The sequence below is a fragment of the Scyliorhinus torazame genome, chromosome 15 (assembly GCF_047496885.1).
Source record: "Scyliorhinus torazame isolate Kashiwa2021f chromosome 15, sScyTor2.1, whole genome shotgun sequence".
Taxonomy (NCBI): domain Eukaryota; kingdom Metazoa; phylum Chordata; class Chondrichthyes; order Carcharhiniformes; family Scyliorhinidae; genus Scyliorhinus; species Scyliorhinus torazame.
In genome coordinates, this window is record NC_092721.1 from 97945267 (window position 1) to 97968627 (window position 23361).

The 23361-nt window shown below is 46.7% G+C and overlaps 1 protein-coding gene across 4 annotated transcripts in view; it reads left to right on the top strand.

The window, feature by feature from the left end:
• The window catches only part of nox4 (NADPH oxidase 4), a 428930-nt gene that overhangs the window by 240673 nt on the left and 164896 nt on the right, over positions 1-23361 (top strand). For 3 of the 4 annotated variants that reach the window (XM_072476467.1, XM_072476466.1, XM_072476469.1), the window contains 2 exons: positions 1400-1519; positions 12261-12369. In XM_072476467.1, the coding sequence (XP_072332568.1) occupies positions 1400-1519; positions 12261-12369 (229 nt within the window). The remainder of the gene's footprint in view (positions 1-1399; positions 1520-12260; positions 12370-23361) is intronic. The other variant, XM_072476468.1, reaches the window with a different exon arrangement.

Consider the following 23361-nt stretch of genomic DNA (forward strand, 5'->3'; position numbering starts at 1 on the left):
TATTGATCATAATTGCTACCTCCCTGGACTTAGAATCCAAGTCCGAGTGGAAGACCTGGCTGACTCAGCCCTTCCTTAGCCTAGTCTGGTCGACACTTTCAGATGTGTCTCCTGCAACATAATTACGTCCGCCTTTAGAGCCCGCAAATGCGAGAACACACGTGTCCTTTTAACTGGCCTATTCAGTCCCCTGATATTCCAGGGGATCAGCCTGGTTACACCCCCCCCCGGGCCGGTCAGCCATAACCTTTCTTGGGCCCACCCCCGGCCCATGCGCCGCGCCATTCCTGGCTTGCCTCTTGGCCGCCTCCACCCCCGACCTCCTTTCCATTACCCATCTAACCTTTTTGACACTAAGGGCAATGTAGCGTTGCCACTTCACCTAACCTGCACATTTTTGGACTGTGGGAGGAACCGGAGCACCCGGAGGAACCCCACGCAAACACGGGTAGAATGTGCAGACTCCGCACACACAGTGACCCAAGCCAGGAATCGAACTTGAGATCCTGGAGCTGTGAAGCAACTGTGCTAACCACTGTGCTACCGTGCTGCCCACTGTAGCTAAGTGGTTTTCATTCTGGCATCAGCCACCACATCGGTGAAGCTGCTGATCAAAAGAACTGCTGGCTGACTGCTCTTGCTGGGTGAGATTTCCACCCCCAGGGGTCCTTAATATTACCTGGCTACTACCCAAGTGCCTGAGAAGAACGCAAATAGTATGGGTGCACTTCCCTAGAGAAGGCAGACTGGGTCTTCAGCCAGAAGGTAAGGCCCCTGAAGTATCCATAAAATCCTGCCCTCTTTTTTTTTCTTTTTCTCTTTTTAAAGCATAATTCCCAGTGCCGTATTCTTCTGTGCCTGAAAAATAGGATGAACCCAATTTTTCTGCGAAAGGCTTCAGATCAAGCCCGAAGTTGAGAAATAACAACTTGCAACGCATAGTAGGTGCACCAGCTCATTTCAGAACAAACAAGCTTGTCAGCATGATATTTTCTACAAAAGGAATGGCAGCTGTGTTATATTATCTCCCATATCCACTGCAGTGGCAAAAGTGCTAATTGTGCATCTCGGGGCACACTACCTCAAACCCAAAACAAAGGTGAGGTTTAAGCTCACAGTAACTCAGACTTGTTCATGGAAGATATTTTACTTTTTCAGTATGAAGAACATTTATTGGGAAGGACGATGAATTGTAATGATCCTCATCTCAAGGTTTTTGAAGTTAATATATAGTCTATTTTATTAAAAATATGTACGAATGTATTTTTAACAAAATAAAATCATGAGGAAAAAGTTACTGAATTCAGGTATTCCCATCCTCATGCGCTTTACTTGAATTAAAACACCTCTTGATGGCTGTTGACTATGGAGAAAAATTGATTTGATTTTCTTTTAACAGGTTATATATTGATGGTCCATTTGGGAGTCCGTCAGAGGAAGTCTTCAACTATGAGGTTAGCCTTTGTGTGGCCGGTGGTATTGGAGTGACCCCTTTTGCTTCAGTACTAAACACACTATTGTACGTGCATTTTCTTTCTGACAGTTTGTTCATATGGTTAATTTGTATTCATGTAAGGAAGAATTTGTTGGTTCTAGCTCAAGTGAGGAAATGGAAATAATATTGAACCCAAATTAATCTTGAGAGAAAACATTCCTATCCAGCTTAATTCACGTATTCCCATTATTAAATTTACAATTACCTTTCTTCATGGCTATAAGGATGTAGAGGTCAGAGCTTTCCCTATTTATTCTTTATTGTGACAGCTCTTGCTGGGTGAGATTTCCACCCAAATCAGTTGCATTTGTGAACATTTTCAATTCACACAATTTTTGTTTTACAATCGAAAAACTGCCACCAAAAAGCTTGCTTATTTGCCAGTCCATTCTCCAAATACCGATATTAAATGCCAGGAACTTGCAATACTAGTTTCTGTTTCAGGTTGTTGCAATGTTATACTGTGAAAAGTCACCATAGTCCCCGAGGACCATAGGCTGCTTTCTTCTTTTGAGGGGGAGAGCTGACTAGTGGTGATTTAACCTGAGAGTCACCATACCTCAGACAAGGGGCAAGGTTGAGGAGGCAAGGCCTTCATGAATAACCTCAGCTGGCATGGTAATTGAACCCACGTTGTTGACGTTGCTCCACGCCATGAACCAGCCGACAAGTCAACTGAGCTAACCGACCCGCACTGTTAGACAAGAAACAGGAATTGATAACATGTATTTGAGTGGGTTATTGTTGAAATCTGGCGCTGAATATTGGACTTTTCTATTCAGGAATGTGTGGTGAAAACCCGACTGATGCAGATAAATTTTGCTGCAACAAATACACAATCTAATGAAGTGCAAAAGAAAAAGGATTGACATTGAATTGCTTGCCCAAAACTTGTAATCTAATTAAATTTGCTTCCTTTGGTCTGGGCAGGTGTGAGGGCAAAATTGTTTCTATGTGGTTCTTGGGATGTTTGGGATGATGACATAATTTGCCTCCTTTATTGTAAATAAGCGTGTGACTCTTTATACTCAAATCTGGCAATGCGTAAGTCTAAAGGCAAAATTGCCCACTTAACTTTAAAATCTCCTTCCACGAATAGACCGTTGCAGAACTTCATGCCAGCAACTCTATTTTACAATAATTAATATGAAAGCAATTGCCTTACTCAAAACAGTGGCTGGAACAGAAAATGGAACTATGCTGGCAAGTGTTTTTCTAGACATTAAGTTCAGGCTATTGTTGAGATAAGAGTAGATTCAGCTTCCCTCCAGGCAGGTCAGTACCTGACCCAGCACTGTTTAATATAGGGTTACAGGGATAGGCTGGGGTGGACGGGGGAATAGACATGGGTAGAGTGCTCATTCGAAGGGTCGGTGCAGACTCGATGGGCCAAACAGCCTCCTTCTGCACTGTAGGGATTCTATGATTAAAGCAAATGTTCCACTGACAATATAGATTGTTCGGTCTTCCAAGTTCCACTGGAAAGAATGTCAGTAACCAAAAGGATACAGATATAAGATAACTTCCAAAATAGTCAAGGGAGCAAGTGTGGGGAGGATTTCTTTCTGCAGCGAATTGTCATGATGGAGAACTAATTTCCTGTAATGATAGTGGAAATAGATTCCGTTGTAACTTACAAAAGAGAACTGATATCTCCTGGGAAAGGAAATATATACAGGACCATGGGAAAAGAGCAATGGAGGGGGATTAGTTGAATAGCTCTTTCAAAGGATTGGCACAAACAGGATGGGCTGAATGGCTTCCTTTTGTGCTGTACAATTCTGCACTTACTCATATACTGCATCCAAAAATCAAAAGAATTAAAATTGCTTGCGCGTTGGATCATTAAATAAGCAACAATTAAGTCGAGTGCTGGTTTCATATGCCACTCTGTTTGATCACTGTTAGGTTATAGTAAAGGCAGCATCATGAACAGATAGCTGCTGCACACAAGCTAAAAACAAGCTGTTTAAAATGGGCATCAAGGAGCAGGTCTTTTCAATCGACCTTTTGACCCTAAGTTGCTATGTGACCAATTAAACCGGAGAAGAGAAAATGAGTGAATCAATTAGAGAGCAATGCTTTATTTAAAAGAAAATAACTTCCTTGCAAACATTTATCCATTACTTGATGTGCCTGAGTTACTTTGATATGAATGAAAAGTATTAATTTTTTAGTAATGGATAGGTAAATTGAGTATTAAAATATTAGTTGCTGAAGGAAATATAATTATTTGAAAAATGGACCTGGAAATTTCCCATTTGTGTAAAGGGTGAAAGAGTAATATTCCTGTCTGAGAGAAAGATCTGTTTCAATTATTAAAATCCAGGTTAAGTCCTGTGAGAATTCTATATTATACCATGAGAAACAAATGGGGGATTATACAGTGGCTATAATTGATGACTACTGAGTGTTGGAATGTGGGACAGAAAGGTGATTCTACTTCTTGAGCTTTATCACAAAAGATATAAATAGAAAAACCAAGAGGTAAGAATAAGACTGTATAAAACCTTAATATCTCAAGGCCCTGAACTTCGGCTCCTAGCACCCAGTTTTTGGTGCTAAGTCTGCCATGTTGTTTTCACAATGACATTCATGTTGCACACTCCATGTACTCACTATGCTGGATGCCATTTTATTTTTAAAGTATACTTAGGATTTTACGTTTTTGCAAATAACGCAACAAAATTACAAAATAAAAACACCACAGCCAGCAAGAAAAATAAATGGCTCACCATACATGAATACAGAGGGGAACAGCGGAACAGCATACTGGCTTGATACAATCATTAGGCATAGCTAGATGTTTCTGTATGTCCCACCAGAGACTAAGGGAGAAACAGAACAAAGCCATGGTGTACACTCCCCACGACACATTTGCTTGCAATTACCACAAGATTTCAGGATAAATTTCTGTGCCATGTTAGGGCGCGCACCAGTATATATTTTCTCACCTCTAGCAGCACCAAAGTCACCAATAACACAGCACAGTATCCTCTCCTCGGATGCCAAACCCATCTGTACCCATGCAGGAACCAATCACAGATTCTTTATACCTATCCTGAAAAGAAAACAAAGAAAATATACAAATACCCCAGTTCTGAAGGGGAGTTACATATATACCACACAGCATAACTTAACCCCAGTCTCAGGACCAGTAAAAAAAACATAATTCCATACATTTGTACAGAGAGGACCGGCAACAACATGTTCAGATTATGGTTAAGCTTTCAGGACCTCCCAAGAAAAATAAATAGGAAAAAGAGCCAGAGCTACCAAAAGTAAACAACGGGATAACAAAGGATAAGGGCCCGCCCCCAGTTCCATATTTGCCTGGCGTTAGCCAATCGCCCATTTATGAGGAAGCGAGCAAGCTGCTCATTCAACCAAGAAAGCGTGGCACCCCTCAGGGGGGGCAACAGGATGTCAACCAAAATACAGGACTCAGCTCCTTCAAGAAGGGACATCCCAAGCTTCAGGGAGGCAACAGGAATCCAGCTGCAGCAGCTCCCATCTTGCAGGAATCAATACTCCAGGACCCCCAGTACATTCCAATGCCCACACCCCAGCCAGACCTGCACCTCTCCAACCTGCAGTGCACCACCCTGATTTATACTGGTAAAAAAAGCCATGATTAAAAAGCAGCTAGGGAGACTCCATCACCGAAGAATAGTAGAATCGTCAAGACACTCAACAATTGGGTGCCCTGGTTTGAAAGGAGGTGGTTCCCTCCTCCCCGGTGCAACTGGGGGAACCACCCCTTAACCATCAAACCAGGATTAGTAGCAGCACTCTGCTCACCCAGATGAAGAGAGGAAGGGAAACAAAGCGCTCAGCAAAGAACCCCCAAACTGATCTAAAGATATCAACCATCACCCAGTCCGCCATCATAGGAAGGGTACGAAGAACAATCTCTTTCTTCAACAGCCAAGGATTAACCAAATCCTCCTCAACGTGCACCACCACTTGTATCCTCTCATTCCAATAGCTCTAAACAAATGACCCAGAGGAAAAATCACCAACCTCAAGAAAGAGTCAGAAGGAACTCAGTCCTCCCCAGGACACAACCATCCAAGCCATCGAAGGAGAAAGGCACAAACTCTTAAATTCAAAACAACAAAAACAAAATAAAAATTTGATGTGGTTAGCTCTAACTGTAGGACTATCCTATCAGTCAGGACTTAACTAACCTTATCATCCAATCACCCATCATCCCGCACTGGCTCCACTCATCTTCATTATAAATGAGATAATGGGTGTCAAAAAAGCATAACCTCCCATAATCACAAGGGATTATAATGTGGAGTTAAACTGTGCACAGACCACATTTCACATACTCTCCGCAATACTATTTTTCCAATACCAGATAACAGGCAACACTTACCCCCGTGCTCATATCTCGCATGTCCTTTCAGGAGAAAAGACAATAATCACAAGTGAGTAATGTCCAGGATTACAGTAGGATTGCAGGATAATGACACAAGTGAATTCTCCGCTGGCCAGATTCTCTGTTCCGCCAGCAGCGCACCCCTGCCCGCCCGTGAGTTTCCTGGTGGCGTGGGACGGCTACAATGGGAACCCCATTGACCAGGGAAGAGAATGGAGAATCCCATTGCCAGCAACGGCGCTCCACCGAGAAGCATGCAGCTGGGGAGGCGGAGAATTCACCCTATTATCTGTGTTGCTCGAGAAGGCCAAGACAGGATCAACGAACACTCTTCAGGATCTCTCAAGAATTCCAATGAATGAAGCACCTTCATGCCCACCATGCCACCGAACTGGCGCCCAAGCAACCCACAGACTAGGCCTTGGCCGGGGCATGACTCGACCAGCTCGGTCACACCCAACCCCTCACGATGAACATCTAGGATAGCATAATATAGGGAAAGAGGTCATGGGACCAAACCAATCCCAGGCCTCAAAGATCGGAGACTCTGTGCTTTGTCGAACCTGATGCACTGAGCCTCCCAATTACTAGAGCATGGCAGCCAATCTTCAAACTAAATTGCGAACTCGCCTACCACTTCTCGCCAGGAATTGGACTCACTGATACACCTTGCCTGGCCCCTACCCTTCGAACCTATGTGGATAAAAGACACGCCATGCAGCAGGATCACAACATCGTGAATGCCACAATTATCAGGGAAAGAGCTCTTCCGAATGTAGGGACTCTCTTATCATTCTACCATGAGTCTCCACCATTGTCCCAAGGGTGCCTGACAAATCTTCAAAGTGAACTCTAAAGACCTGCACCACATTGTTTCATCCAGACCAACATTCTCAATGGCGATCATCATCTGGATGCACACAGCCCTGCCGAGGGGAAGCAAAAATACGCTCACCTCCACTGCACACATGGGCAGCATGCAGAAATGCAAATCACTTTGCCACATTAAATTTGCTCAAGTAGACCATTGGAGTGCCGAAGCATTGCTTCTGCTGCCTAGACTGTGCTGAAGGAGACCTACAACATGCAGCATTGTACATTCCAAGACTCTGCTGCACTCTGGAAACCTCAGCATCATGAAGGCACTGCCCTTGCCACCAGGTACATGAAAACTAACAGGAGGAAAGGAGGAAGCAACCAAAACATCCCGTGCCTGGGCTGTTCAGCTGTCACTATCGGATTGTGATACCAGTGAATACTCACCAGCCTATTCACCAGCTGTTCCATATATTACCTTCCTTCTATCATTGACCATCATGCGGCCTCTTGGTCTCAATAATAAAAGCCGCCACAACATAAACATTTCAAATTAAATTTGTAAACCAAACCCTGCTGGATCTGTAAGTGTCGTCATGGAGTTGGCCAAAACGCTGGAGAGGATTCTGCACAAAGCCCTGTGCCAAGAAGGTGATAGGTTCCTGCATTCTCTTAACATTGACTTGACAGGCTTTCTGGCAAACCTGCCAGTACACCAAGCATTTCAGTGTGCATACCCATCAGCCACTACCTTCTCCATCCCATCAACGTGGTTATCTGAGTCCTTTGCAGCAAAACTGTGTGCGGCCTTGCCTTTGGGCAAACTGGCACCTTTGGTAACCTTATTCCTTGTTCTGTCAATATACCACCTGTACCTTATGTCTCAGCATATGCATCCACCTCTAAATTCTTCTCTGAAGTATGGCTGTATCTGAACTGCTGGCTGCGTGGTGAAAGCTTATGACAGTGTTTATTCACCACCTCTTCCTGCTCATCCACCACTGCCTGACACACGTTGCAGTTCTTAAGTAGCAGAAAGGAGAACATCACACAGGAGGGGATGTGGTGAGGAGAGGGGTTGGACAGCAGGAGCTGCGTGCTCTATCATTCGCAGCTTGTAAATAGAAGATATTGTGAACTGAGGGATTTGGAGACGTGAAGAGGAGATTCGGTATAAGCATACCATCATCTTTGATGGTTTCTCACCTACCACTGACCAGCACTTCAGCCATGGTCACTTTGGTGATGGCAATCACTATCTCCATCCTGGGATTAAAGGCACGCAGCTACGCCAGCCCCCGCTGATCAGCTGCCTCGAGGTGTGGTCACCCTCTCTGAAAAGAGAGGGAGAATGCGTGTCTGTGAGTGTAGGACAGTGTATTTGGCTGATGTGACTCTCATGGTTGAATAGCTGGCAATGCGTGAGATATGGGAGTGAAGCTTGAGCTGTGCTACTGGTATGAAGGTGAGGTGGAACTTTGGGCCTCAACCTCTGAGCTCAAGAGTTTTGTATCGGAGGGGGCTACCAAAACGATACGCTGGAGAATCCTTCCCCACTCCGCACCCACCAGAGGTTCACAGCTAAGGTTTTCACAGCAATTGCCTGGAAGTGCAGACTTCCACCAGACAATTGGCCTGCACTGGGAACCATTGATTTAAATCGCAAACGCCAGAAGGTTCCAACTTATTATTTACATAATAAAAACCTCTTCTAACCTGCAAAGACCCACACAGAACCCCGATAGGTGCCTTCCACCTTTATGACCCCCTGGGGTCTCCCTCCCCCACCCCCAACTCCTTCAAATCCTACCCCCTTATCAGATACACTTACCTTCACCCTGGACCACCAAGGACCTTTAAACTTGGCTGGACCTTTAACTTACCTGGTTTATGGAAGCTCGTGTCATGAAAAAAGGCTGTTTGACCTCCTTGCATTCAACAGAGCTGCTATTGGACACTAGGCCCCGGACATGCACTGCATTATTCAGATCTCACCCGGCCTAAGTCGGAGGGTCGCGTGAGTCAGGATTGAAGAAAGTTTTGGGTATGAAACACTGATTGCCACTCTGAGAAAGTTCAGGCTCATTGACTGGTTGGCATACGTTACTGTAATATATAATATGGGGAGATGAATGATGGGGGTGGGAGGGAGTGTGCAGTATTGAGAAGTATATGAGGTTAGCATTGCAGTTGGTAGATGGTGACATTTGAAGATTTATTCACTGACCTTGGCCATTCATGTGAAGTTATTGAACATTTTGCAACAGTGCAACCAGGGCGAAATTTCTGACCTACATGATCATCTGGCACCTCTGCTTTTGCAAAGCTGTCCTTGAGTTCCTCGTCTCCATTGGTAGATGACATTTCTCCTGCTCTCCACTTACTGTACCACTTGTGCAGCATCAGAATATCTTGAATCCCGCTCTCTGCCATTTTCTGCTCCTTTAATCTATTTCCCAGGTCAGATTTAGTTGTGGAATGACTTTCAGGGCCTGCTCCAGCCAAAGTATATCTTCATTTAAAGAAATGCAGGCTGACTTTAAGTGAGGCAAGCTATCTTGAGCTGCTGCTAGCCTCTGGATAGGTGTGCAGCCATTCAACAGTGTGCTGTTTAGTGCTGCCTAGCCACTACCATCAGTAACCAGCATGAAGTCTGTGTGAGGTTACTCTCGCATCCCAAACCCTGCATCCACTTTCAGGGTTATCCAACGATGAAGCCCAAAATTCTTGCGTGCAGTATTGGGGACATTAAAGATTTAGACAGGTACAGTGAAGGTTTACTAGGATGCTGCCATGTATGGGGAAAGATTTGAAACTTTTTTTTATTTGAAAAAGACAGATCATGGGCATTAAATTGAAGTGTTTAAAATTATATTGCTGAAAAGAGACACATGTTGCTGAAGCTTTTGGTCTTGCACTTGGTCTTGGACAAACTCAAGAATGCCAAATTTCAAACGATCACAACAATTTATACTACAAAAGAAGAGGGTATTGATTGTTTGGCAAGTTGACTCAAGGAGCTATAGTTTCCCATTGCTTTCTCCATGACAGTACCTTGGCCAATCAGCAACATGTTTCTCTTTTAATTCAACACTATTCAAGCTTTGCATTACCAAGTGACTGTTTAAAATTATAAGACTGGATAGATGGAAGCAGATTCTTTCCAGTGGTCGAGGGATCTAGAATGGGCCATGGATTCAAATATTAAATGTAAGAATCAAGGTTCAAAAAACCTTTTAACATGTGAGGCCATGAAGTTCACTCCCAAAGTTAATGGTTGAGGCGAGAATTATGTAAGCATTCAATGTTAAATTGGATAACGAAAGAAAGGAAAAAGAGTTGAAAGGTTATTGAAGTGTGTTGGGTAAATTTGATTAGAACTATTCGCTTGCATAAAGTTAAACATTAACATGAACCGGTTGGGTTGAATTACCTATTTTCAGGTTTTAGCTCCTTGTATTCAAGTTAGTAGCTGTTGGCTAAAAATTCCGTACTTCAGGATAAAAGCTGCATATACTGTGCCGGAACCAATATTAATCCCCTTTTGAAACAATAGGAAGGTACTCAGTTCCCCTTAGAAAATTCATATTATTACCCATGGAGATGATTTAATACTTGGGGATGTTTAAAGCACAACATTCCAGCTTCAGTTGTTCAAGTCAGGTCAATATGCTGTTGGACCTCCTCCAGCAGGAGTGATTTTGTTCCTGTGATCATTCCTTATCAGTTAAACATTAAAAATAATAATAATTTAATGGGATTGATATTTACTTAATTAATGATTAATTACCACTCGATGAACATGCAGTGTGTGATCACAATCATTCCGCTTTTGGTAAAGCTGTGTAGCATGATGAAACAATGTGTTGTGTGCAGCACAGTAGTTGTCAGCAAAAAAAAAAAAGCTTTGAAGCAGCATCTACACAGGATATATATTTCTGAAATAATGGATGCATTGAAATTACAATAAAGCAGTAAGCTTTTCCCGTGTTTAGACAATGCTATAATCAGTTGAGCTTTGTCCTGATGATTGCTGATTCCGTTTGGACTCCTCTGAAATGAGTGTTTAGTATTGAACTGTACATGGCAACCTAGGAATTCCAGCTAGTGAGATGGGCAGATGAACGGTTGAGTTCAGGCAATAACCTGCATCTTTTAAATTAGTTAAAACCTCTGTAAAAATAACGGACAAATGAATAATGTTGCATCCAAGTTCACCTACTTGTAATTGTTGGGTTTATATCTGAAAGACCTTTTGAAATGAAAATGAAATGAAATTAAATGAAATGAAAATCGCTTATTGTCACAAGTAGGCTTCAAATGAAGTTACTGTGAAAAGCCCCTAGTCGCCACATTCCGGCGCCTGTTCGGGGAGGCTGTTACGGGAATTGAACCGTGCTGCTGGCCTGCCTTGGTCTGCATTCAAGGCCATCGATTTAGCCCTGTGCTAAACAAATTGTTTATTTTGCAGATAAAAAAGTTGCAAAATTGTACTTCTTGTAGTATTTTGCACATTCAAATTGCATGACTTGTAGCAACAAGTTACTTTGCTAAAGGTTATTTATTTTCAAAAATTGCACATGAATGGTTCAGGATATTAGAATAAAATAAGACAAATCCATCAAATCTCCAATTAATAATAAATTTAGGCAATTTATCAGTTAATTGGCACTTGCCCACAGCAGAGAAAAAGTTGGAATAAATCAATCTGCATTAATTTTCTGTACTTCCTAGTTGCAAGCATATACACTGACTGAGGAAGTAATATGTATGCATAAAATTAGATTCTAGCTGTGGCATGCGAAGAGGAAAATGAATGATTTTTCAATGCTGTAAATGGAACATTATTTTCTGGAATTGTATTTTGGTTATTCAACTAATAAACTAGATGTTTCTTCCAGCCAGTTCTTTATCATAACCACTTTAATCTATGTGCCACATCACTGCGCACCATGGAGCCTTAACATTTACTCAAGGTTCTGTCAGTGTTCATATTAATTTATGTCCATTTCAAAAGGCTTATACGAAATAGCCTTAATGTTTGGATTTGGAATTCAACCACCAAAGATGCAATAGCACAAATAGCACTAAGTTCTTAACCTGTGGGCCCATAAAATCAAACCGAATGCACCAGTGAATAAAGTAATTTGCAAAAAAAATCAAAGGGTAATTTTTTAATACTGGAGTTATCATGATATTGAAAACATTGTCTAAAAGAATGATGGAAGCAGATTAAATGGTAACTTTCAAGACATAATTAGATGTGTACTCGGAAAAGAAAAGCATGTACTGCTTTGGGAAAAATGCAGGGCACTGTGACTATCTTAATAGCTTTATTTAAGAGCTGGCACAGGGACAAGTGGGCTGATTTGTCTTCTGTGCTTTGATATTATGTGAAATGTGAGGACAGGTAGCACTAATTTGCTCAGACTTTCAAGGTAAGATTACCAGGGCATGAGGTTTGCATGTTTTTGCAGTTGAGACAATTCCTGATTCACAGGATGATTGAAATAGTGAAGCTAATGCAGCCTTTAGAAAAGTTTTTCTTCCTTTTTCTTCCAGAGATGATTGGAAACAATATAAGCTCAGACGACTTTACTTCATTTGGGTGTGCAGGGAAATTCAGTCCTTTCTTTGGTTTGCAGATCTGCTCTGCATTTTACATGACAAGGTAAGCCAAGCAATCTTGTTAGTGTTATGCAGGGTAAACGTCTGTTCAGTTTTTCTGAGGAACATGAGCTGGTTCTGTTCTCAGAGATTTCATGTCATGCTAGGTTGAAGACGGACTAACGGTTTGGATTTGTCTGGGAATAGCATTGTTGCAACGAGAGTATTCATCATAGAATGATTATTATCTGGTATTTTATCAGTTTCTTAAACAATGGGCTCGATTCTCTGTTCCTCCAGCCGCGTGTTTCTTGGCGGTGCGCCTTTTTCTGGCAGTGGGAGTCTATCTTCCCACTGCTTGTCAATCGGATTTCCCATTGAAACCACCCCACGCCACCGAGAAACACGTGGGTGGGGTGCACTGCCAGTGGGAAAATAGAATCCCAACGACCGGAGAATTTGGGCCGTTGAGTGTTTAAATGTTGCAGCAGCTTCGTCAGATTCACAATCTGAGGCAATCCCTTCAGAATTCCTTGGTGTGCTAACAGTTACTGTAGAAAATGGCAAACAACCCAACAAAAATAAAAATCAAGACTGAAAAGGACAGTTTTGAATTATCCCCACATGTTATATTTTAAAAGGCTTGCTTTTGTACTAAATTAACCAATAACTGTCAGGGTGGGTCGAGTACAGTTAACTACTTACTTGAAGGTGTCTTTATATATCTTGTCAAGACGGGTTTACTTAAATAATCACAATATAATGTTTCCTGTTGGTTATTTTCAGTCCATCATTTGCTCAGTTAAACAGAGAATTGAATGTGTTGTATTGGGCGGCATGGTTGCACTGTTGCTTCACAGCGCCAGGGACCCGTTTCCGATTCCCGGCTTGGGTCACTGACTGTGCGGAGTCCGCCAACAGGGTATATCAGTCAGCCAGCTGCCTCCACATCTGCTGTCGGGGATGCACCAAATTCTGGGCCCCACACCTCAGGAAGGACATACTGGCACTGGAGCGGGTCCAGCGGCGATTCACACGGATGATCCCAGGAATGGTAGGCCTAACATACGATGAACGTCTGAGGATCCTGGGATTATATTCATTGGAGTTTAGGAGGTTGAGGGGAGATCTAATAGAAACTTACAAGATAATGAATGGCTTAGAAAGGGTGGACGTAGGGAAGTTGTTTCCATTAGCAGGGGAGACTAGGACCCGGGGGCACAGCCTTAGAATAAAAGGGAGTCACTTTAGAATAGAGATGAGGAGAAATTTCTTCAGTCAGAGAGTGGTGGGTCTGTGGAATTCATTGCCACAGAGTGCGGTGGAGGCCGGGACGTTGAGTGTCTTTAAGACAGAAGTTGATAAATTCTTGATTTCTCGAGGAATTAAAGGCTATGGAGAGAGAGCGGGTAAATGGAGTTGAAATCAGCCATGATTGAATGGTGGAGTGGACTCGATGGGCCGAATGGCCTTACTTCCGCTCCTATGTCTTATGGTCTTATGGTCTTAAGATGTAGCGATAGGGTAAGAAAAATGAAGAAATACTGAGAGCACAAGAATAGCATGCCTGTTCACAGTCTGTACATACTTTTCACATCCGTAATTATAATTTTTTTCAGTCAACCTCTCCTCTCATGTGTGCCTCTTCTTGCTGATGATACTGAAGATATGCCCCATGGTCAATCAGGTGACCCTGCTCCCAACCCCACCCTCCTCCCTTCCCTCATAGAGGTAGCATTGCTTGCGACAGGTCTATTGTGTCTCGCATCATCTCTTGACTGTTCTCTGCACAGTAGCAACATAAGTGAAGCCTCTGTCTCTAAGAGCTTGGTGGTTGGACAATGCAACCCTGAGACCTGCTTCAGGGGTACATATCATGTTGCCTCGTGTGTTTAGAAGCTGGGGGCTGCTTTCATCTCCTGAGGCTTCTGCATTAAAGAATGCTCAATGGGGACCTTACAGGATTGAATGGTGATGCACATTGAATCAGTGCATCTTTCATTGGCCTCAATGTAATGTCCATCAGCCTTGAGTGTTCTTTACATATACCAAAATTCAAGGCTCTTATGTGCTCTTGGCGGCCTGCAGCGTTATCTCAAGTCGGCGTGTACATATAAACATCACCTCAATATCAGTTCCCACGTCCATGCACTGACAGATGTTGAGCTTTGTGATTCTTGCGGAATGGTTAAAACTCTGCGAAATAAGAGGTGTATGTCAAGGCCCCACGAGAGTTTGAGATGGGAGACGTTGTGCTGGCTAGCATCTCTTGACATTAGCCCTGTGCCAGCTCTCAGATGGCTATGTGCTTGTTACAATGGCATATATGTGACTGATCTCCATCTGCATATGTCAGACTATTGGAACGAAAATGTGGAGGCCTCACATGGGATCAGAGCGAAGCTCCAATGCATGTGATGTGTTCTGTTTATTACCAAAGATTAGGGTATTTAAGGCTGAGATGGAGGGTCAGCACGTTTGGGCTCACAGATGCCAAGGCTGGGTCAATGAAACGTTGGGAGACGCCAAACGGAGACATGGTCATGAGTGTTTGACAGATATCAGACTCTGCTGCCCCTGAGGTTTTCATGGTCCAGGTGAAAGGTGAGTCAAAGTGCAGGCTCACATCCATTCCTGAACATTGCAGGTGACTGTGTCCTGAAGATCAATATCAGGCTCAGTATGATGATGAGGCCTGAACACCTGCCTTGCATGAACTATTGCCTGTGCAGAGATACCATGGGCGAAATTCTCCTACCCGCCCCGCCACATTTCTGCGCCGACCGGCCGGCGGGAGTCTCCGTAACACCGGCCGGTCAATGGGGTTTCCCATTGTGGGGCAGCCCCACGCCGTCGGGAAACCCCCGGGCGCCGGCAGAACGGAGACTCCCGCCGGCGGAGAATGACGCCCCTCGTGTCAATTCAGATTGGGCCTCAAACATCAAAGTGAGAACCACTGAGTGATGATTGTTCTCTTTTGAGGCACCTTGCCAGACTGCAGTCATGCTGCCGCGGGTGTGCTAAGGATTGCAGTTAGCTCCCACTTCTTTTTTAAAAAATTTTTTTTAAATAAATATTTTATTGAAAATTTTTGGTCAACCAACACAGTACATTGTGCATCCTTTACACAATATTATAACAACACAAATAACAATGACCTATTTTATAAACAAAAAAAAAATGAATAAATAATAAATAACAAAAATGAAAACTAACCCTAATTGGCAACTGCCTTACCACAAGTAACACTCTCCAAAAATATAATTTAACTGCCCAATATATAATTATCTGTCGCAACGACCTATACATATTATACAGTATATATTAACAACCCTGAGAGTCCTTCTGGTTCCTCTCCCCCCCACCCCGCCCGCCCCCCCCCCCCCCCCCCCCCCCCCGCGCCCCCCCCCCCCCCCCCCCCCCCCGATCCTGGGCTGCTGCTGCTGCCTTCTTTTTTCCATTCCATCTATCTTTCTGCGAGGTATTCGACGAACGGTTGCCACCGACTGGTGAACCCTTGAGCCGACCCCCTTAGAACGAACTTAATCCGCTCTAGCTTTATAAACCCTGCCATGTCATTTATCCAGGTCTCCACCCCCGGGGGCTTGGCTTCTTTCCACATTAACAATATCCTGCGCCGGGCTACTAGGGACGCAAAGGCCAAAACATCAGCCTCTTTCGCCTCCTGCACTCCCGGCTCTTGTGCAACCCCAAATATAGCCAACCCCCAGCTTGGTTCGACCCGGACCCCCACTACTTTTGAAAGCACCTTTGTCACCCCCATCCAAAACCCCTGTAGTGCCGGGCATGACCAAAACATATGGGTATGATTCGCTGGGCTTCTCGAGCACCTCGCACACCTATCCTCCACCCCAAAAAATTTACTGAGCCGTGCTCCAGTCATATGCGCCCTGTGTAATACCTTAAACTGAATCAGGCTTAGCCTGGCACACGAGGACGACGAGTTTACCCTGCTTAGGGCATCTGCCCACAGCCCCTCCTCGATCTCCTCCCCCAGCTCTTCTTCCCATTTCCCTTTTAGTTCATCTACCATAGTCTCCCCTTCGTCCCTCATTTCCCTATATATATCTGACACCTTACCATCTCCCACCCATGTCTTTGAGATCACTCTGTCCTGCACCTCTTGTGTCGGGAGCTGCGGGAATTCCCTCACCTGTTGCCTCGCAAAAGCCCTCAGTTGCATATACCTGATGCATTCCCTTGGGGCAACCCATATTTCTCGGTCAGCGCTCCCAGACTCGCGAACTTCCCATCAACAAACAGATCTTTCAGTTGCGTTATTCCTGCTCTTTGCCACATTCCATATCCCCCATCCATTCCCCCCGGGGCAAACCTATGGTTGTTTCTTATCGGGGACCCCCCCAAGGCTTCAGCCTTTCCCCTATGCCATCTCCACTGTCCCCAAATCTTCAGTGTAGCCACCACCACCGGGCTTGTGGTGTAGTTCCTCGGTGAGAACGGCAATGGGGCTGTCACCATAGCCTGTAGGCTAGTCCCCCTACAGGACGCCCTCTCTAATCTCTTCCACGCCGTTCCCTCCTCCTCTCCCATCCACTTACTCACCATTGAAATATTAGCGGCCCAATAATACTCACTTAGGCTCGGTAGTGCCAGCCCCCCCCTATCTCTGCTACGCTGTAAGAATCCCTTCCTCACTCTCGGGGTCTTCCCGGCCCACACAAAACCCATGATGCTCTTTTCAATCCTTTTTAAAAAAGCCTTCGTGATCACCACCGGGAGGCACTGAAACACAAAGAGGAATCTCGGGAGGACCACCATCTTAACCGCCTGCACCCTCCCTGCCAGTGACAGGGATACCATATCCCATCTCTTGAAATCCTCCTCCATTTGTTCCACCAACCACGTTAAATTTAACCTATGCAATGTGCCCCAATTCTTGGCTATCTGGATCCCCAGGTAACGAAAGTCCCTTGTTACCTTCCTCAACGGTAGGTCCTCTATTTCTCTACTCTGCTCCCCTGGATGCACCACAAACAACTCACTTTTCCCCATGTTCAATTTATACCCTGAAAACTCCCCAAGTATCCGCATTATTTCTGGCATCCCCTCCGCCGGGTCTGCCACGTATAGTAGCAAATCGTCCGCATACAAAGATACCCGGTGTTCTTCTCCTCCTCTAAGTACTCCCCTCCACTTCTTGGAACCCCTCAACGCTATCGCCAGGGGCTCAATCGCCAGTGCAAACAATAATGGGGACAGAGGGCATCCCTGCCTTGTCCCTCTATGGAGCCGAAAATATGCAGATCCCTGTCCATTTTTGACCACGCTCGCCATCGGGGCCCTATACAACAGCTGCACCCATCTAACATACCCCTCTCCAAAACCAAATCTCCTCAACACCTCCCACAAATAATCCCACTCCACTCTATCAAATGCTTTCTCGGCATCCATCGCCACTACTATCTCCATTTCCCCCTCTGGTGGGGCCATCATCATTACCCCTAACAGCCTCCGTATATTCGTGTTCAGCTGTCTCCCCTTCACAAACCCAGTTTGGTCCTCGTGGACCACCCCCGGGACACATTCCTCTATTCTCATTGCCATTACCTTGGCCAGGATCTTGGCATCTACATTTAGGAGGGAAATAGGTCTATAGGACCCGCATTGTAGCGGGTCCTTTTCCTTCTTTAAGAGAAGCGATATCGTTGCTTCAGACATAGTCGGGGGCAGTTGTCCCCTTTCCTTTGCCTCATTAAAGGTCCTCGTCAATACCGGGGTGAGCAAGTCCACATATTTTCTATAGAATTCGACTGGGAATCCATCCGGTCCCGGGGCCTTTCCCGCCTGCATGCTCCTAATTCCTTTCACCACTTCTTCTACCTCGATCTGTGCTCCCAGTCCCACCCTTTCCTGCTCTTCCACCTTGGGAAATTCCAGCCGATCCAAGAAGCCCATCATTCTCTCCCTCCCATCCGGGGGTTGAGCTTCATATAATTTTTTATAAAATGTCTTGAACACTCCATTCACTCTCTCCGCTCCCCGCTCCATCTCTCCTTCCTCATCCCTCACTCCCCCTATTTCCCTCGCTGCTCCCCTTTTCCTCAATTGGTGTGCCAGCAACCTGCTCGCCTTCTCCCCATATTCGTACTGTACACCCTGTGCCTTCCTCCATTGTGCCTCTGCAGTGCCCGTAGTCAGCAAGTCAAATTCTACATGTAGCCTTTGCCTTTCCCTGTACAGTCCCTCCTCCGGTGCTTCCGCATATTGTCTGTCCACCCTCAAAAGTTCTTGCAGCAACCGCTCCCGTTCCTTACTCTCCTGCTTCCCTTTATGTGCCCTTATTGATATCAGCTCCCCTCTAACCACCGCCTTCAACGCCTCCCAGACGACTCCCACCTGGACCTCCCCATTATCATTGAGTTCCAAGTACTTTTCAATGCACCCCCTCACCCTTAGACACACCCCCTCATCTGCCATTAGTCCCATGTCCATTCTCCAGGGTGGGCGCCCTCCTGTTTCCTCCCCTATCTCCAAGTCTACCCAGTGTGGAGCGTGATCCGAAATGGCTATAGCCGTATACTCCGTTCCCCTCACCTTCGGGATCAACGCCCTTCCCAGCACAAAAAAGTCTATTCGCGAGTAGACTTTATGGACATAGGAGAAAAACGAGAACTCCTTACTCCTAGGTCTGCTAAATCTCCACGGGTCTACACCTCCCATCTGCTCCATAAAATCTTTAAGTACCTTGGCTGCTGCCGGCCTCCTTCCAGTCCTGGACTTCGACCTATCCAGCCCTGGTTCCAACACCGTATTAAAATCTCCCCCCATTATCAGCTTTCCCATCTCTAGGTCCGGAATGCGTCCTAGCATCCGCCTCATAAAATTGGCATCATCCCAGTTCGGGGCATATACGTTTACCAAAACCACCGTCTCCCCCTGTAGTTTGCCACTCACCATCACGTATCTGCCCCCGTTATCCGCCACTATAGTCTTTGCCTCGAACATTACCCGCTTCCCCACTAATATAGCCACCCCCCTGTTTTTCGCATCTAGCTCCGAATGGAACACCTGCCCCACCCATCCTTTGCGTAGCCTAACCTGGTCTATCAGTTTCAGGTGCATTTCCTGTAACATAACCACATCTGCCTTAAGTTTCTTAAGGTGTGCGAGTACCCGTGCCCTCTTTATCAGCCCGTTCAGCCCTCTCACGTTCCACGTGATCAGCCGGGTTGGGGGGCTTCCTACCCCCCCCCCCCCCCCCCCCCCCCCCCTTGTCGATTAGCCATCCCCTTTTTCCAGCTCCTCACCCGGTTCCCACGCAGCTGTATCTCCCCCAGGCGGTGCCCCCCCCGCCCATCCCCTCCCATACCAGCTCCCCCCTCTCCCCAGCAGCAGCAACCCAGGAATTCCCCCCCCCCCCCCGCTAGATCCCCCGCTAGCGTAATTACTCCACCCATGTTGCTCCCAGAAGTCAGCAAACTCTGGCCGACCTCGGCTTCCCCCCGTGACCTCGGCTCGCACCGTGCGACGCCCCCTCCTTCCTGCTTCTCTATTCCCGCCATGATTATCATAGCGCGGGAACCAAGCCCGCGCTTCTCCCTTGGCCCCGCCCCCAATGGCCAACGCCCCATCTCCTCCACCTCCCCTCCTCCCCCCATCACCACCTGTGGAAGAGAGAAAAGTTACCACATCGCAGGATTAGTACATAAAAGTCCTCTTTCCCCCCTTTTTAACCCCCCTCTTCACCCCCCACATTCGCCCCACCACTTTGTTCAAACGTTCTTTTTAATAACCCGCTCATTCCAGTTTTTCTTCCACAATAAAAGTCCACGCTTCATCCGCCGTCTCAAAGTAGTGGTGCCTCCCTCGATATGTGACCCACAGTTTTGCCGGTTGTAGCATTCCAAATTTTATCTTATTTTTATGAAGCACCGCCTTGGCCCGATTAAAGCTCGCCCTCCTTCTCGCCACCTCCGCACTCCAGTCTTGATAAACGCGGATCACCGCGTTCTCCCATTTACTGCTCCGAGTTTTCTTTGCCCATCTAAGGACCATTTCTCTATCCCCAAAACGGAGGAATCTCACCACTATGGCTCTGGGAATTTCTCCTGCTCTCGGTCCTCGCGCCATCACTCGGTATGCTCCCTCCACCTCCAACGGACCCGCCGGGGCCTCCGCTCCCATTAACGAGTGCAGCATCGTGCTCACATATGCCCCGACGTCATCTCCCTCCGCACCTTCAGGAAGACCAAGAATCCTCAGGTTGTTCCTCCTTGCGTTGTTCTCCAGTGCCTCCAACCTTTCCACACATCGTTTCTGATGTGCCTCATGCGTCTCCGTCTTCACCACCAGGCCCTGTATGTCGTCCTCATTCTCGGCTGCCTTTGCCTTCACGACCCGAAGCTCCCGCTCCTGGGTCTTTTGTTCCTCCTTTAGCCCTTCGATCGCCTGTAGTATCGGGGCCAACAGCTCTTTCTTCATTTCCTTTTTGAGCTCTTCCACACAGCATTTCAAGGACTCTTGTTGTTCAGGGCCCCATGTTAAACTGCCACCTTCCGACGCCATCTTGGTTTTTGCTTGCCTTCCTTGCCGCTGTTCTAAAGGATCCACTGCAATCCGGCCACTTTCTCCTTTTTTCATCCGTATCCAGGGGGGATTCCCTTCTGGTTTACCGCACAGTGTTTTTAGCCGTCAAAATTGCCGTTGGGGCTCCTATCAAGAGCCCAAAAGTCCGTTTCACCGGGAGCTGCCGAAACGTGCGACTCAGCTGGTCATCGCCGCACCCGGAAGTCCATTAGCTCCCACTTCTTGAAGGCTGCAGTAGGCAGTGGCGTATCGGCAAGATGCTTGAACAGGCAGCACCATCTCAATTCTACTCACAACTCCCTATTGGAGCTATTATCCCATCACAGAAAGGCCACATGCTTCAGTGGCTGCCTTACATCCCAAGGATGAGTACTTCATGACCCAACAGTATAGCTACTCATTCAGAGACTGATGTGCTTCATTGAGATGATGAGGATCACAACAAAGGTGTTAAGTGGACCCAGCATGGAGGCACTGGTGAAAAAGGGTTGTCTGAGCTATTCGTTATCATCATCCTCCGAGAAACTGGTGGCTAAAAGCATCGCACATGCAGTCCTGTCTCACCTGGCCCATGCTGTTGCCTCTTTCTCTGGTGCCTCCACTGCCTCACCCTCATCGAGCACAGCCCTCTCAACGTCCTCATCATCAGAGGAGACATAAAGCTCCTCCATCTCCCGTCTGGAAAGACAGCCCCTCTTCGGAGCACCAGGTAGAGTGAAGCAAGCCATAATGATATGAAATACTCACTGGGGGGAGTGCTGGAGTGCACTGCCTGACAATGCCCAGACCACAAAAATGCATCTTCAAGATGTCAGTCGTCTGCTTAATCAATGAGCATGTTACAGAATAAGCAGCATTCAACCTCTCCTCTGAAGCACTTTGTGGCCGCCAGGCAGGCACCATCAACCATGTCTTTTGTGGGTAGCTTTTGTCACCGACGAACCACCCTGGTTGAGCTGAGGGCCTTTGAAGGTCTGTGGCACCTATGAGTTAATCGATGTACGAGTCATGGGAGCTCCCAGGGTAACTCGCACTGCCTGCATAATCTGCTTGTGGTGGTTGCAAACCAGCTGAACATCGGGAGGGTGAAACCCTTTCCCATTGGTGAATCATAGTGGCTGCTGCCAGGGAGCTCTTAAAGGCACATGACCATAGTGTGTGGCACCCTGCACCTGTGGGAATCCTGAGATTGCTGCAAATTCCACTCCTCTGACAGGCTGGCTGGCTTCATCCAGGGAGAACTCCGGAGTAATTGTGCACCCTGCCACATAGGGCATCAGTAACCTCTCAGTTTCTGAGCAGATGTTTGGGAAATCCCCCAGAGGTTCCCAGCTAGACCCTGGAATGAGTCACTCACAAAGCGGTTCAGAGCAGCACTCACTTTGAGAGCCTCTAGCAATGGATGGCCTCCAAATCTCTGCAGCATCAACTCTCCTGGAGAATGTTGCAGATGTGAGCCACTCTACCCCTTGACATGCAAGGGCATCGACAGCACTGTCGCTCAGTCATCTGGCATTATGAGAGCATCTTCCACTCAATGGGTCTGTCACCCTCAGCTTCAGGGTCTCGAGCAGAGCCCTGCCTGCACTTGGTACATCAAGGTGAGGTTCACCCCTTTGCATAGCCTGGCGGTGATGGTCCCCCCCACCCTCAGTTGTCTGTTTGCCAGGACAAACACGACATTGGCTGTTCCATCCATTATGCACTCGTGCTCTTTTTTGCAGAAACATTGACCAGATACATGAATGGACAGAAACTTCCCATGTTCATTGTCCAAGTCGTGCACTAGGGAGTTACTGTGAAGCCCATGGGTTGCTTTCATCACAACCAACCCATCCCCTTTGGAGTCCTGGTAGTGGTTTCTGGATCACCAGCTGGGCGCCCATCGTGACCAAATACCGCAGGCATGACAGGACTTTTACACCGGGTTTGGATCTGACGGAGTTCTGCCAGGCGATAGAACACTTAGTCAGGACACTGTCAAACTGAATCATTTGGATTACACAGCAGCCCCAACTTGCTCGAACGTAACAACAGTATTCACTGGGGGAGGGTCTTTCAAATCCTGAACCTGCCAACTGGGGCTATAAGTCTCTTTACAGCTGGATCTTTCTGACACAAGGGGCGAGATTCTCTGACACCCCGCCAGGTCGGAGAATCGCTGGGGGCTGGCGTGAATCCCGCCCCCGCCGGTTGCCGAATTCTCCACCACCGGATATTCGTCGAGGGCTGGAATCGCGGCGCGCCGGTTGGCGGGCCACCCCCCGCGATTCTCCGGCCCGGATGGGCCGAAGTCCCACCGCTAAAATGCCTGTCCCGCCGGCGTAGATTAAACCACCTACCTTACCAGCGGGACAAGGCGGCGCGGGCGGGCTGCGGGGTCCTGGGGGGGCGCGGGGCGATCTGGCCCCGGGAGGTGCCCCCACGGTGGCCTGGCCCGCGATCGGGGCCCACCGATCCACGGCGGGCCTGTGCTGTGGGGGCACTC